This window comes from Procambarus clarkii, chromosome 38, assembly GCF_040958095.1.
Source record: "Procambarus clarkii isolate CNS0578487 chromosome 38, FALCON_Pclarkii_2.0, whole genome shotgun sequence".
NCBI classification, from domain to species: domain Eukaryota; kingdom Metazoa; phylum Arthropoda; class Malacostraca; order Decapoda; family Cambaridae; genus Procambarus; species Procambarus clarkii.
In genome coordinates this window covers 12,455,977-12,471,835 of record NC_091187.1, presented here as the reverse complement: position 1 = coordinate 12,471,835, position 15,859 = coordinate 12,455,977, and the positions used below count along the sequence as shown (strand labels likewise).

Genomic DNA, 15,859 nt, shown 5'->3' with positions numbered 1-15,859 from the left:
TGTACAGGTGTGGGTGGAGTGAACAGGTGTGTACAGGTGTGACTGGAGTGAACAGGTGTACAGGTGTGGGTGAAGTGAACAGGTGTGTACAGGTGTGGCTTGGAGTGAACAGGTGTACAGGTGTGGGTGGAGTGAACAGGTGTACAGGTGTGGGTGGAGTGAACAGGTGTGTACAGATGTGGGTGGAGTGAACAGGTGTACACCTGTGACTGGAGTGAACAGGTGTACAGGTGTGGGTGGAGTGAACAGGTGTGTACAGATGTGGGTGGAGTGAACAGGTGTACACCTGTGACTGGAGTGAACAGGTGTACAGGTGTGGGTGGAGTGAACAGGTGTGAACAGATGTGGGTGGAGTGAACAGGTGTACACCTGTGACTGGAGTGAACAGGTGTACAGGTGTGGGTGGAGTGAACAGGTGTGAACAGATGTGGGTGGAGTGAACAGGTGTACACCTGTGACTAAGAGTGAACAGGTGTACACCTGTGACTAAGAGTGAACAGGTGTACACCTGTGACTAAGAGTGAACAGGTGTACAGGTGTAGATTATTAGCACATAAAACTGTATGAGAATGTTGTGCATGTTGTAAACATATTGAAATGGAGCAGAAGTAGTGGGAACATTGACGGGAAATTTCTGATTGTTTTAGTTAAATTGAGTGAAAAAATGGACTTACTGAGACTCAACCTAACCTAAGTCAATCCAACACCTAACCTAACCTAAGTCAATCCAACACCTAACCTAACCTAAGTCAATCCAACACCTAACCTAACCTAACCTAAGCCAATCCAACACCTAACGGAAGCCAACCCACTCTAACCCAACACAACCTAACCGAACCTGACCCAAACCGCTCTAACGTAATCCAACATAATCTAACCTAATCCAACCCAACATAGCCTAACCCAACCTGACCTAATCCAATCCAATCCGACCTAACCCAATCCAACCTGACCAAACCCGACCTAGCCCAAACCAGCCTAACCCAATCCATCCTAACCGAATCAAATCAAACCAAGCTAACGTAATCTATCCCGACCTAACCCAATCCAAGCGAACCCAACCCAACCGAATCCAACGTATCTTAACCCGACGTAGCGATAATAAAAGATATATTGTGTTTATATTATATTGGGTATTATATAGCGAGTCAATACAGGTTTTAGACCCTTTTCGCTGCGGGCCGCTTCATGCAAGAGCCTTATAAACCAAATAATCCCAAGATAAGCCTGGGCCCCAAGCCGGGCTTTGGAAATAAAGAAACTCTCGAAATCACCTACAGGTAAACCCCAGGCACCACGATAACAGCCTCATGATCGGATCTAAATAATCGTGCAAGACTTTGAACGTAATTATTGCGTCAGTGTGGCACCGGCGTCGAGGAGCGAGGCGCTATCCCTGAGATAACAGTTAAGATCCGGGCGTGTGTATATATAAGACCAGACATCGCTAGATAGCAGACCTTTCGATACCGCGTTGGCAGCTGAAGTGCGTTAACTCCACGGCGCTTGTGTGGGACATGTAAGTGGATTTATATATAACAGTTAACTGCAGAAAGTCTATTGGTTCGTACGAGGTATAGCTCCTGTTGGTTCATACGAAGAAGCTTTTATTGGTCCACACGAGGTAGGTCCTCTTGGTCCATACGAGGCAGCTTCTATTGGTCCATACGAGGCAGCTCCTATTGGTCCATACGAAGAAGCGTCTATTGATCCACGCCAGGTAGGTCCTATTGCTCCATACGAGGTAGGTCCTATTGGTCCATACGAGGCAGCTCCTATTGGTCCATACGAGGCAGCTCCTATTGGCCCATACGAGGCAGCTCCTATTGGTCCATACGAGGCAGCTCCTATTGGTCCATACGAGGCAGCTCCTATTGGTCCATACGAGGCAGCTCCTATTGGTCCATACGAGGCAGCTCCTATTGGTCCATACGAGGCAGCTCCTATTGGTCCATACGAGGCAGCTCCTATTGGCCCATACGAGGCAGCTTCTATTGGCCCATACGAGGCAGCTCCTATTGGCCCATACGAGGCAGCTCCTATTGGCCCATACGAGGCAGCTCCTATTGGCCCATACGAGGCAGCTCATATTGGCCCATACGAGGCAGCTCCTATTGGCCCATACGAGGCAGCTCCCTATTGGTACATACGAGGCAGCTCCTATTGGCCCATACGAGGCAGCTCCTATTGGCCCATACGAGGCAGCTCCTATTGGCCCATACGAGGCAGCTCCTATTGGCCCATACGAGGCAGCTCCTATTGGCCCATACGAGGCAGCTCCTATTGGCCCATACGAGGCAGCTCCTATTGGCCCATACGAGGCAGCTCCTATTGGTCCATACGAGGCAGCTCCTATTGGCCCATACGAGGCAGCTCCTATTGGTCCATACTAGGCAGCTCCTATTGGTCCATACGAGGCAGCTCCTATTTATACCCACCCAAACTCATTCATGTTTACGTCTAACCTACGCTTGAAACACACACCATGCAACCCTACATCACTAAATACGTTTTGGTGCTTGCAGAGGACCATGACGCCCGTGGCTGTGACCGACACGCCCATGGACCTGTCGATGAAGACCCGCCGCAAGCTCCGCCTGGAGGAGTTCCTCCGTCAGAACCTGGACCAGGCCCCCGCCAGACGGGTCATCCAGTGGGTGGACCGCGAGATGGGCATCTTCAGGATTCTGTGGACTCATCAGAGCTCTGGTGCCTTCACTCAAGAGGATGCTGCACTCTTTCGCTACTGGGCTCTTGCTCGAGGTGAGTGTGTGTACTCTCACCTACCTGTGCCTATGGGATCGTGTAGTTAGCTCTTGGGTCCCGCCTTTCTAACCGTCGGTTATCGAATATATTGACACTCAACCTGTCTAGAGGTGAGTACTCTCACCTACTTGGCGCCTGACAGATGGGTGGACAGCGCTTCGGATTCGTAGTCCTGAGGTTCCGGGTTCGATCCACGGTGGAGGCGGAGACAAATGGGCAAAATGTTTCTTTCACCCTGATGCTCCTGTTACCTAGCAGTAAATAGGTACCTGGGAGTTAGACAGCTGCTACGAGCTGCTTCCCGGGGGGGGGGGGGGGAGGTGTAACAAAAAAGAGGCCTGGTCGAGGACCGGGCCGCGGGGACGCTAAGCCCCGAAATCATCTCAAGATAACCTTACTTATGCCTATGGGACCGAGATGTTAGCTCTTGGGTCCCGCCTTTCTACCCGTCGGTTATCAAATATATTAACACTCAATTTGTTTTGATCATATCAATTATATATTTCCCATTCTCTCGCACACACATTCCCAGGATGCGGCCCGTGACAGCTGTCCAACTCCCAGGTACCTACTTACTGCTAGATGAAAAGAGGCATCAGATGAATGAAACTCTGCCCAATTGTTTCCGTTTAGGTCGAGAAATGAACCCGGGTGCCTGGATTGTGTGTGTGTACTCACCTATTTGTGCCTGCAGGATCGAGCTCTAACTCTTGAACCCCGGTTGCCAAGTCGTGGGTTGTCTAATACAATGACTCCTGACCTGTCTCCCTATCTTACCTGGTTTTACAGTTATGAATGGTGTTAGCCTCCACAACCTGCTCCTTTAGGTCATTCCATTTACTCACTTCCCTCACGCTAAAAGAAAACTTTCTAACATCTCTATGACACATCTGAGTCTCACGCTTCCGTCCGTGTCCCCTTGTTCTGTTGTTGTTCATTGTAAACATTCCCTCAGTTTCCATCTTGTCCACCTCTTAAAGTATCTTATACGTCTGCATCATATTCCCCTCTTCTCCCTCCTCCTTTCTAACGTCGTCAGGTTTAGTTCCTTCAGTCTGTCTTTGTACCTCATCCCTTACAGCTCTGGGCCGAGTCTCGTTGAAAACTTCTGCACCTTTTCGAGCTTTCTCATGTGTGTGTTTTAAGCTGGGGGCTCCAGGATGGGTCGGCATACACTAAGACTGGCCTCACATAGGTGGTATACAGTGATCTAAAAGATGGGGCTCCAGGATGGGTCGGCATACACTAAGACTGGCCTCACATAGGTGGTATACAGTGATCTAAAAGATGGGGTTCCAGGATGGGTCGGCATACACTAAGACTGGCCTCACATAGGTGGTATACAGTGATCTAAAAGATGGGGCTCCAGGATGGTGCAGCATACACTAAGACTGGCCTCACATAGGTGGCATACAGTGATCTAAAAGATGGGGCTCCAGGATGGGTCGGCATACACTAAGACTGGCCTCACATAGGTGGTATACAGTGATCTAAAAGATGGGGCTCCAGGATGGTGCAGCATACTCTAAGACTGGCCTCACATAGGTGGTATACAGTGATCTAAAAGATGGGGCTCCAGGATGGTGCAGCATACACTAAGACTGGTCTCACATAGGTGGTATACAGTGATCTAAAAGCCTCATTAGATGTTCTGACTCTTGCCAGAGTAGAGTATGCGGCTGACGTTATTCTATTTATATGAGCCTCTGGAGTTAGCTTTGTCCACTCCCAGGTCTTTCTCTAGTCGTTATAGGGAGACAGTTTTTCCTACTTTCCTACCAACCACGAGGTACTTTCGGTCTCCTGGGTCGTGATCTGATTTCCATCACCTTACACTTGCTGGTGTTAAACTCTAGCAGCCATTTCTTGAACCATCTCTGCAACCTTATCCAGTCATCCTGGAGAATCTTAAATCCTCATCTGTCTCAACCCTCCTCATTAGTTTTGCATCAACTGCTACCGTTGACATATAAGACTCAACTCCTGCAGTCAAGTCGTTTACATAAATAAGAAATAGAATGGGTCCCAGCACCGATCCTTGAGGCACCCCGTTTGTTACTCTACGCCAGTCAGACTCCTCGCCCCTCACTGTCACTCTCTGACACCTGTCTGACTGTTCACCAACAGTCGGTTGGTGAACGTTTAGCAGTGTGTGTGTGTGTGTGTGTGTGTGTGTGTGTGTGTGTGTGTGTGTGTGTGTGTGTGTGTGTGTGTGTACTCACCTAATTGTACTCACCTAATTGTGTTTGCGGGGGTTGAGCTCTGGCTCTTTGGTCCCGCCTCTCAACCGTCAATCAACTGGTGTACAGATTCCTGAGCCTACTGGGCTCTATCATATCTACACTTGAAACTGTGTATGGAGTCAGCCTCCACCACATCACTTCCTAGTGCATTCCATTTACTAACTACTCTGACACTGAAAAAGTTCTTTCTAATGTCTCTGTGGCTCATTTGGGTACTCAGCTTCCACCTGTGTCCCCTTGTTCGCGTCCCTCCAGTGTTGAATAGTTCATCCTTGTTTACCCGGTCGATTTCCCTGAGGATTTTGTAGGTTGTGATCATGTCCTCCCTTACTCTTCTGTCTTCCAGTGTCGTAAGGTGCATTTCCCGCAGCCTTTCCTCATAACTCATGCCTCTTAGTTCTGGGACTAGTCTAGTAGCATACCTTTGGACTTTTTCCAGCTTCCTCTTGTGCTTGACAAGGTACGGGCTCCATGCTGGGAGCCGCATACGCCAGGATTGGTCTTACATATGTGGTGTACAAGATTCTGAATGATTCCTTACACAGGTTCCTGAACGCCGTTCTGATGTTAGCCAGCCTCGCATATGCCGCAGACGTTATTCTCTTTATGTGGGATTCAGGAGACAGGTTTGGTGTGATATCAACTCCTAGATCTTTCTCTCTGTTCGTTTCAAAGTACTTCATCTCCTATTCTGTATCCTGTGTCTGGCCTCCTGTTTCCACTGCCTAGTTTCATTACTTTGCATTTACTCTGGTTGAACTTCAACAGCCATTTGTTGGACCATTCACTCAGTCTATCTAGGTCATCTTGTAGCCTCCTACTATCATCCGCTGTTTCAATCCTCCTCATAATTTTTGCATCGTCGGCAAACATTGAGAGGAACGAATCTATACCCTCTGGGAGATCATTTACATATACCAGAAACAATATAGGTCCAAGGACTGACCCCTGCGGGACTCCACTTGTAACGTCTCGCCAATCTGAGACCTCACCCCTCACACTGACTCGTTGTCTCCTGTTGCTTAGGTACTCCTCTATCCACCGGAGTGTGTGTGTGTGTGTGTGTGTGTGTGTGTGTGTGTGTGTGTGTGTGTGTGTGTGTGTGTGTGTGTGTGTGTGTGTGTGTGTGTGTGTGTGTGTACTCACCTAGTTGTGCTTGCACGCGTTGAGCTCTGGCTCTTTAGTCCCGCTTGTGTGGTGTGCTATACCTTGTTCACGTATAACCTTCACTTTTACAGGTAAACCTGCGAGCGTGTCCTCGGTCGAGCTCAAACAGAGCCTAAGGATGGCGCTCAACAAGTCTCCTTCGGTCGAGAGACTCTCGGCCTCTCACGATGAATACCGTTACTTCAAGTTCACAGGTGAGTGTTGGTGAATATCTTGTGGGTGTTGGTGAACATCTCCTAGATGTTGGTGAGCATCTCCTGGATGTTGGTGAACATCTCCTGGGATGTATAAATATGAACGTCTCCTGGTGGAAGATGAATATCTTCCCAAACGAAACATCATGTTGGTTAAGCAACTGTTGCTAAACATGCCTATTTAAGTTGACCAAACCACACACTAGAAGGTGAAGGAACGACGACGTTTCGGTCCGTCCTGGACCATTCTCAAGACAATCGACTTGAAAATGGTCCAGGACGGACCGAAAGGTCGTCGTCGTCCCTTCACCTTCTAGTGTGTGGTCTGGTCAACTTACTTTAGCCACGTTATTGTGACTCATCGCCTGCATGCCTATTTACTCTCAATAACGCAAGCAATAGTCAAGACTAAACCCCAAACATCCTGGAATATATATATAGGCAGTTTCGGTCCGTCATGGACCATTATCAAGTTGACATTATCAAGTCATTATCAACCATTATCAGGACTGACGGAAATGTGTGTCGTCACATAATGGTCCAACATCTCCTGTTGGACCGACGAAACGTCGTCGTCCCTTCACCTTCTAGTGTGTGGTCTAGTCAACATAATGGTCCAAAAGGGACCGAATCGTCGTAAATTCCTTTATTTTCACGTGTGTGGGGGGGTTGGGAGTCTACTTTCCAGTCATGTTTCTGTGGCGTAATTGCTTTACAAAAAATAAAGCAGTTTGGAAAATATCTGAATCCAGTATCGAATATTTCTTGTTCATTTTTGGGGTGATATATATATTTAACACCTGATTATTATTATTTTGTTTAATGTTAATCGTCTCTCTCTCTCTAACCACTTGGAGTGGACGGTAGAACGACGGTCTCGCTTCATGCAGGTCGGTGATCAATCCCCGACCGTCCAAGTGGTTAGGCACCATTCCTTCCCACCGTCCCATCCCAAATCCTTATCCTGACCCCTTCCCAGTGCTATATAGTCGTAATGCCTTGGGGCTTTCCCCTGATAATTCCCTCCCTCGATATAATGTGTATCTCTCTCTCCTTAACCATCGCCTTTTAAGAAGATGCAAATTTAGCTTCTTTAACCTTTCTTCGTAAGGTTTATATGTCCATAAGCTGACCACAACTGAACTGTATAGTCTAAATGAGGTCTAAGATATATCTTGAGGTTATCTTGAGATGATTTCGGGGCTTTAGTGTCCCCGCGGCCCGGTCCTCGACCAGGCCTCCACCCCCAGGGAGCAGCCCGTGACAGCTGACTAACACCCAGGTACCTATTTTACTGCTAGGTAACAGGGGCATAGGGTGAAAGAAACTCTGCCCATTGTTTCTCGCCGGCGCCCGGGATCGAACCCGGGACCACAGGATCACAAGTCCAGCGTGCTGTCCGCTCGGCCGACCGGCTCCCTGAAGCTGATGAATGCCACTAGATACATTGATGCTATAGCTCAATATTATACACCAGAACATAATATTTACCTTAACATTGATTACCATATTTCGAACGCTTATTAAATTACTTCGAACACTTATTACGTTATTTAGAAAACTTATTATTGTATTTAACACTTAAACGTTGATTTCTTGGCTTAACATTCTTACTATGATTTCAGACTATTTTCTTGTACGGATTTGAGAAGTTCATCATTATCCTCCTACTATCTAAGTTGCTATCGCTAATTTCCATAGTTATAACCTTAAACCTAAAATCCCCTAAACAGCGGAGCCACTAGTTTTCTCAATCTTAATAAGACCAATTAATTTTGTACATGCGTTCACCTAACTAACCAATTTTGTATCTAATACCATTCTATTTCTGAATTAAAACACTAAAGTAGTTTTTAAAAGCAAGTATCAAACCGGGAAGTAGTTATAAGTGTTGTTGTTATAGTTTGATTACATTATAAGTAGTTATCAAACTATATAGCGCCCGCTGTGTCACGAGGTCGACCCGTCCATGTTGGTCACCTACCCCTTAGCAATGATTATGCAAAACTGGGCGAGGCTAGCCCCAAACCTCTGGTCAACAACCATGGACAGACATATACTCTTGTAGATATAGTTAATAATAATAATAATAATAATAATAATAATAATATTTTATACAAGATAAGTTAAAAATACAAGTCTGCTATATCAGCTTCATGTTTTGGGTTTTTTCCAATATTAAGGTCAAATACAGTCTGTCGAAGTGTTGCCTTAGAAGCATAATATTTTTACTTCAGTTTGATATCAGACCCGTGTTTTTTTCCGAGATAAGATTTTAAGGGAGTCATGTTCTATATTAAGGTGATTTTTAATACAGATGGTATTAGTGAACTGCGCGGCCCTCTTGTGGCAATCAGAGGCAGCTTTGTACAACGCAATATTACTATTATTTCCAGAGAGAACGCCTCCGTGTCCCCAAAAATGCAAAAGATGGATCCAGTATTTGCAATGTTACATAATATTTATATAAATACTTATATAACAACAAAACACTACACAATACAATATGTTGCAATAAACTCCTATCTGCTTAAGTAATAAAAAATATATAAAATTAGTTATTAACTTATTACATTTATTCTCATTATTACTAATATATTACATTTTATTGTAATTTTTTATCACTGTTAAAAAAAACTATGATTTTCCATGTGGTAAGATAGCTAGAAAGGTGATAGTGCGTTTGGAGGGAAAGGTGCGTTTCAGAGTACAAAGTTACAGCAGATTACAGCTATCTCGCCATCTCACTATGATGTTATATTCATACATAAACCTGTTAGTATGGGGGTATTACATGCTCTCTCTCTCTCTCTCTCTCTCTCTCTCTCTCTCTCTCTCTCTCTCTCTCTCTCTCTCTCTCTTCAAATTCTTATCCTGACCCCTTCCCAGTGCTATATAGTCGTAATGGCTTGGCGTTTTTCCCTGATAATTTCCTATTTATCTCTCTCACACGCACACACAAAACAACCGATGCTCAACAGGCGGGAACCAAGAGTCAACGCTCGATCCTGCAGACACAAATAGATGGGTACACACACACACACAGAAGCCAATCCTGGAGTATCAGGCCAATCCTGGAGTATGTAGCCCCAGCATGGAGTCCATATCTAGTCAAGGATAAGACTAAACTGGAAAAGGTTCAAAGGTTTGCCACCAGACTAGTACCCGAGCTGAGAGGTATGAGCTACGAGGAGAGACTACGGGAATTAAACCTCACTTCGCTGGAAGACAGAAGAGTTAGGGGGGACATGATCACCACATTCAAGATTCTGAAGGGAATTGATAGGGTAGATAAAGACAGTCTATTTAACACATGGGGAACACGCACAAGGGGACACAGGTGGAAACTGAGTGCCCAAATGAGCCACAGAGATATTAGAAAGAACTTTTTTAGTGTCAGAGTGGTTGACAAATGGAATGCATTAGGAAGCAATGTGGTGGAGGCTGACTCCATACACAGTTTCAAGTGTAGATATGATAGAGCCCAGTAGGCTCAGGAATCTGTACACCTGTTGATTGACGGTTGAGAGGCGGGACCAAAGAGCCAGAGCTCAACCCCCGCAAGCACAACTAGGTGAGTACACACACACATTACAGAGTAAACAACAAAACGAATTACCTAATAACTCGCTTATCAGATTGTGTTGTTCGCTGAAAACAGGCCATCAAAAAATCCTATTTCAAATCTGCGTCGTAGTCCGTGATTGTGCGCAGTGGGCTACGTGGCTGGCTATACTAAGGATATAATAACATAACAATTATGGAAACTGCAGATGGAAAATGGATCCATACGAGCCACCGCTCCTTTTCATATCTACCCAAACTCATTCGTACACACGTGTAGCCTACGCTTGAAACAATCAAATAACCCCACGTCTGCACCATGTAACCCGCGTCTATTTGACAAATCAACCACCTTATTGCCAAACCAGTACTTACCCAGGTATTTCCAGAAGCTAGAACTTACCCAACTTAACATAGGTGTATAGGTGTGTGTGTGTATGTGTGTTGGGTATGAATGGACGTGTAGGGGAAGGGGGGTGTTATCGTAGCCAGTGTGAGAAATGCAGCTGCTATTTCGAGGTATTTCCCCACTCTTGGTATATTGAATAACTGTTGCATCACTCTTTGTCAAGGTGATATCTGGTTACCTCTCACGACCTGTGTGTGTGTGTGTGTGTGTGTGTGTGTGTGTGTGTGTGTGTGTGTGTGTGTGTGTGTATGTGTGTGTGTGTGTGTGTGTGTGTGTGTGTGTGTGTGTGTGTGTGTGTGTGTGTGTACATTTTTGTAAACTGCTGCGTAGTGTTTACATAACTTTACGGTCGTTAACTGACCCACTGGGGTTTGGGACGCGTGGGGTCCATGTCACCCACGGGGGTCCAGGGGGTCTATGTCAACCACGGGGGTCCAGGGGGGGTCCAGGGGGGGTCCATGTCACCCACGGGGGTCCAGGGGGTCCATGTCACCCACGGGGGTCCAGGGGTCCATGTCACCCACGGGGGTCCAGGGGGGGTCCATGTCACCCACGGGGGTCCAGGGGGGTCCATGTCACCCACGGGGGTCCAGGGGGGTCCATGTCACCCACGGGGGTCCATGTCTCCCACGGGGGTCCAGGGGGTCCATGTCACCCACGGGGGTCCAGGGGGTCCATGTCACCCACGGGGGTCCAGGGGGTCCATGTCACCCACGGGGGTCCAGGGGGTCCATGTCACCCACGGGGGTCCAGGGGGTCCATGTCACCCACGGGGGTCCAGGGGGTCCATGTCACCCACGGGGGTCCAGGGGGTCCATGTCACCCACGGGGGTCCAGGGGGTCCATGTCACCCACGGGGGTCCAGGGGGTCCATGTCACCCACGGGGGTCCAGGGGGTCCATGTCACCCACGGGGGTCCAGGGGGTCCATGTCACCCACGGGGGTCCAGGGGGTCCATGTCACCCACGGGGGTCCAGGGGGTCCATGTCACCCACGGGGGTCCAGGGGGTCCATGCCACTCACGGGGGTCCAGGGGGTCCATGTCACCCACGGGGGTCCATGTGGGTCCATGTCACCCACGGGGGCCCAGGGGGTCCATGTGGGTCCATGTCACCCACGGGGGCCCAGGGGGTCCATGTCACCCACGGGGGTCCAGGGGGGTCTATGTCACCCACGGGGGTCCAGGGGGTCCATGTCACCCACGGGGGTCCATGTCACCCACGGGGGTCCAGGGGGGTCCATGTCACCCACGGGGGTCCAGGGGGTCCATGTCACCCACGGGGGTCCAGGGGGTCCATGTCACCCACGGGGGTCCAGGGGGTCCATGTCACCCACGGGGGTCCAGGGGGTGCATGTCACCCACGGGGGTCCAAGGGGGTCATGTCACCCACGGGGGTCCAGGAGGGTCCATGTCACCCACGGGGGTCCAGGGGGGGTCCATGTCACCCACGGGGTCCAGGGGGTCCATGTCACCCACGGGGGTCCAGGGGGTAAATGTCACCCACGGGGGTCCAGGGGGCTCCATGTCACCCACGGGGTCCAGGGGGGTCCATGTCACCCACGGGGGTCCAGGGGGTCCATGTCACCCACGGGGGTCCAGGGGGTCCATGTCACCCACGGGGGTCCAGGGGGTCCATGTCACCCACGGGGGTCCAGGGAGTCCATGTCACCCACGGGGGTCCAGGGGGTCCATGTCACCCACGGGGGTTCAGGGGGGTCCATGTCACCCACGGGGGTCCAGGGGGGTCCATGTCACCCATGGGGGTCCAGGGAGTCCATGTCACCCACGGGGGTCCAGGGAGTCCATGTCACCCACGGGGGTCCAGGGGGTCCAGGGAGTCCATGTAACCCTCGGGGGTCCAGGGGGTCGATATCACCCTCGGGGGTCCAGGGGGTCGATATCACCCTCGGGGGTCCAGGGGGTCGGTGTCACCTTCTGGGGTCCAGGGGGTCGATGTCACCCTCTGGGGTCCAGAGGGTCGGTGTCACCCACGGGGGTCCAGGGAGTCGGTGTCACCCACGGGGGTCCAGAGGGTTGGTGTCACCCACTGGGGTCCAGGGGGTCGGTGTCACCCACGGGGGTCCATGTCACCCACGGGGTCCAAGTCACCCACGGGGGTGATTTGGGGTCACCCCCGTGGGGTCCAGGTCGGTGTCACCCTCGGGGGTCCAGGGGGTCGGTGTCACCCACTGCCATCCACAGGTGGAGGACGGCCAAAGTGACACGCGGTTTTCGTTCCCCTGTAAGAGAACGCATGTGTTCTTGTTCTTCATTCTGTTCTTCATTCCATACAATGTATTCCTAAGTTTCTACTCTTCTACTGTTGGATCAAGTTTCTACTTTACTCTTCTACTGTTGGATCAAGTTTCTACTCTCCTCCTCTACTGTTGGATCCAGTTTCTACTCTCCTCCTCTACTGTTGGATCAAGTTATCTTATATATTGATCTTAAAGGCTGTCAAATTATCATATATCCCCCATGATTAGCAATACAAATGCGGTTTTATTGATCAATATATTCATCAAGTTTTGTCTGTGTTTCCAGAATGGGGAAGTCGAGGCTCCGCAGGCGGACACAAGAGCTACAAGGCCCCAGAAGGTGCCGGGAGAAAGGGATCTCCGAACACCAAGCCTCCGCCGCCTCTCGTTCCAATCAGCGGGCGTACGGAGGAGTCTCCTGGCTTCGGAGGTCGGCCGTTAGACAATCCCCATCTACCGAAGAACGAAGGATTCGAAGTTGCCGCTTCCAACGAATCTCACTTGAGTCTTCCGACGATTTTCCCGTGTGCTTCGCCTGTGTTCTCCTGGCCGGGTGGAGAACATCGCCTGGGAGGAGGAATGGGAGATCATATCCTTGGTGAACAGATTGGAAGGCGGCCGAGGGAACAGCTGCGAGAAGGTCATCCGATGAATCAACTGATCACGACAGATCAGTACGGCAGAGGAAGTCTACATACAGAGTACTCGATGCGTGGCAACCTTCTTAAAAAGGAGCTACTTAGGCAGCAGCTGACTTCAGAAAAGGTGCAAAGGGCTCACTCAGCGGGAGACCACATGTTCGGAGATCGCTCAGTAGATCACACGTTCAGAGATCGCTCAATGGAAGAGCTGATGTTCGGAGATCGCTCAGTAGGAGATCGTTCAATAGAAGATCACGTGTTCGGAGATCGTTCAGTGTATCACACGTTCAGAGATCGCTCAGTGGGAGATGGCATGTTCGGAGATCGCTCAGTGGGAGATGGCATGTTCGTAGATCGCTCAGTGGATCACATGTTTGAAAACCACAGAGTTTACCCGCCAAAAACCAGCCCGCCTCAGGCCTGTATAGAGACTACAGAGTCATACCAACTGGTGCCTTCCAGCAAGGATTATCATCATCATAGACTTGAGTGTGAAAGTTGTTTAAGCTTGTACAGTGATGGTGGAAGCTTTCCAAAACAACCTCCCAACTATGACTACAGATCTATAGGAACTAAGATGGTTTATCACAGTTGTAATAACAGCTCTGTTCCACTGATTAACGATTTTCATGACTTTAAAAACCATTATTTTGACTTATCTTTCAATTAAATCATTAGGATTTGAAAAATATGTATTGTTTGTTTGAATTGTAATTTAAGGATACAATCTCTTGTGCTCATCATGTGCTAGCAGGGTGGAACATCTGTCTTCCGACTATTAGTAGTTCAATAGTGACTTTTTCAATTGTTTTTCTAATCATATTTACATTTAAAAATCATCTTTGAAGACATCATCTTATTATATTACCTTTGCGAGGTATGGATGACATAAAATATAATTAATTAAATGCCATAATGGAGATGTAATAGTGGAAGATTTAAACAAATAGTATTTTTGATTGGGAAAAAAATTCACTATTTATATTCATTTAGCTGTTAAGGTTACCAACGAGACTGAACGCACTTTATTGGTGCTGTTATGTCCGTTTCTATGACATGGGTGTTTACATTCAAATTATTGACGCATAACAAAGAGTTACGTTTGTCAATGTCTAATTCTATGTCTGTTGGCATTTGTCCTAATGACTAAACAAATTTTATATTTCATTTTTTGTAATTAAAGTGATACTTTTTCTTATTGTCTTTGAAATTATATAATCCTTATATATATATATATATATATATATATATATATATATATATATATATATATATATATATATATATATATATATAATATATATATATATATATATATATATATATATATATATATATATATATATATATATATATATACTGTATATATATGGAAATGTCTGTGTTCGAGGCTGAAGGCCAAACACAAGGTGCTAACCTCACCTAATATTTAATAAAGTGCGCATTTGGGCACACATCTTACATGGTCATGTCAGGGTTGACATGAATGAAACTAGTGCCATTTGGCATGCTGCCAAGATGACCCTCGAGACGAGTCTTTAAATATCTTATGAACTGGACGCCAATTTCTTTCTTTCTTACTATAATGTAAAGACATATGTGCAAATCTTAACCAAAAAAATTATATCATATTTAACCTGTAATAGATTGTAATAAATAAGGCTTTCCCACAACACACATATATTACCTCACAGTAAGTCTTTCCCACAATTCATATTACCACACAGTAAGTTCCCCACAACTCATATTACCTCACAGTAAGTTCCCCACAACTCATATTACCACACAGTAAGATCCCCACAACTCATATTACCTCACAGTAAGTTCCCCACAACTCATATTACCTCACAGTAAGTTCCCCACAACTCATATTACCTCACAGTAAGTTCCCCACAACTCATATTACCTCACAGTAAGTTTCCCACAACTCATATTACCACACAGTAAGTTCCCCACAACTCATATTACCTCACAGTAAGTTCCCCACAACTCATATTACCTCACAGTAAGTTCCCCACAACTCATATTACCTCACAGTAAGTTCCCCACAACTCATATTACCTCACAGTAAGTTCCCCACAACTCATATTACCTCACAGTAAGTCCCCCACAACTCATATTACCTCACAGTAAGTCTCCCCCACAACTCATATTACCTCACAGTGAGTCTTCCCCAAAACACACATTACTTCACAGTATCTACAATAAAAATGTTATGCCTAAGCATAATGCCTCCCACAACAGTCTGCAAACTCAGGAAAAACATCAATAATCACCCTTACCTTACACTCCTACAGCCTCCAGAGCCTTCACAAGCAGACCAAGAAGCACTTCACACTCACCTAGTATTAAATGCTGGTATTAGTACGACTGGAGGGTGAGCCTGCAACGCCTATTTCAATAACCCAAGACACTATAATTTCCAATTTAAGAAATATGGAATTAAACACTGGAATAGTTTAAATTTTAATGAAGATTATAGCAAAATTTTCAAGACTTTTAAGGGGACAAATTTTATCTTTTAAGGGGGGGTAAGAAAAATAGAGGGCAGAAAATAATAGGGGACAGGAAATAGTATGATCTCAGGAAATAAAAGGGGTCAGAAAATAGTAAGTG

General features: G+C 47.2%; 1 protein-coding gene across 1 annotated transcript; it reads left to right on the top strand.

Moving 5' to 3' along the window:
- The first annotated feature begins 1,363 nt into the window (after positions 1–1,363).
- On the top strand, positions 1,364–14,439 carry LOC138372383 (interferon regulatory factor 4-like). The gene is made up of 4 exons (XM_069337711.1): positions 1,364–1,519; positions 2,526–2,763; positions 6,248–6,370; positions 12,889–14,439. Exons 2-4 carry the CDS (start codon positions 2,532–2,534, stop codon positions 13,911–13,913), a joined length of 1,380 nt encoding a protein of 459 aa, XP_069193812.1. The 5' UTR covers positions 1,364–1,519; positions 2,526–2,531; the 3' UTR covers positions 13,914–14,439.
- Positions 14,440–15,859: the final 1,420 nt, after the last annotated feature.

Coding starts and splice junctions, on each gene's coding strand:
- LOC138372383 (XM_069337711.1), top strand. CDS start 2,532: ATGACGCCCGTGGCTGTGACCGACACGCCCATGGACCTGTCGATGAAG. Junction 2,764..6,247: donor CTACTGGGCTCTTGCTCGAG/GTGAGTGTGTGT, acceptor TCACTTTTACAG/GTAAACCTGCGAGCGTGTCC. Junction 6,371..12,888: donor CCGTTACTTCAAGTTCACAG/GTGAGTGTTGGT, acceptor CTGTGTTTCCAG/AATGGGGAAGTCGAGGCTCC.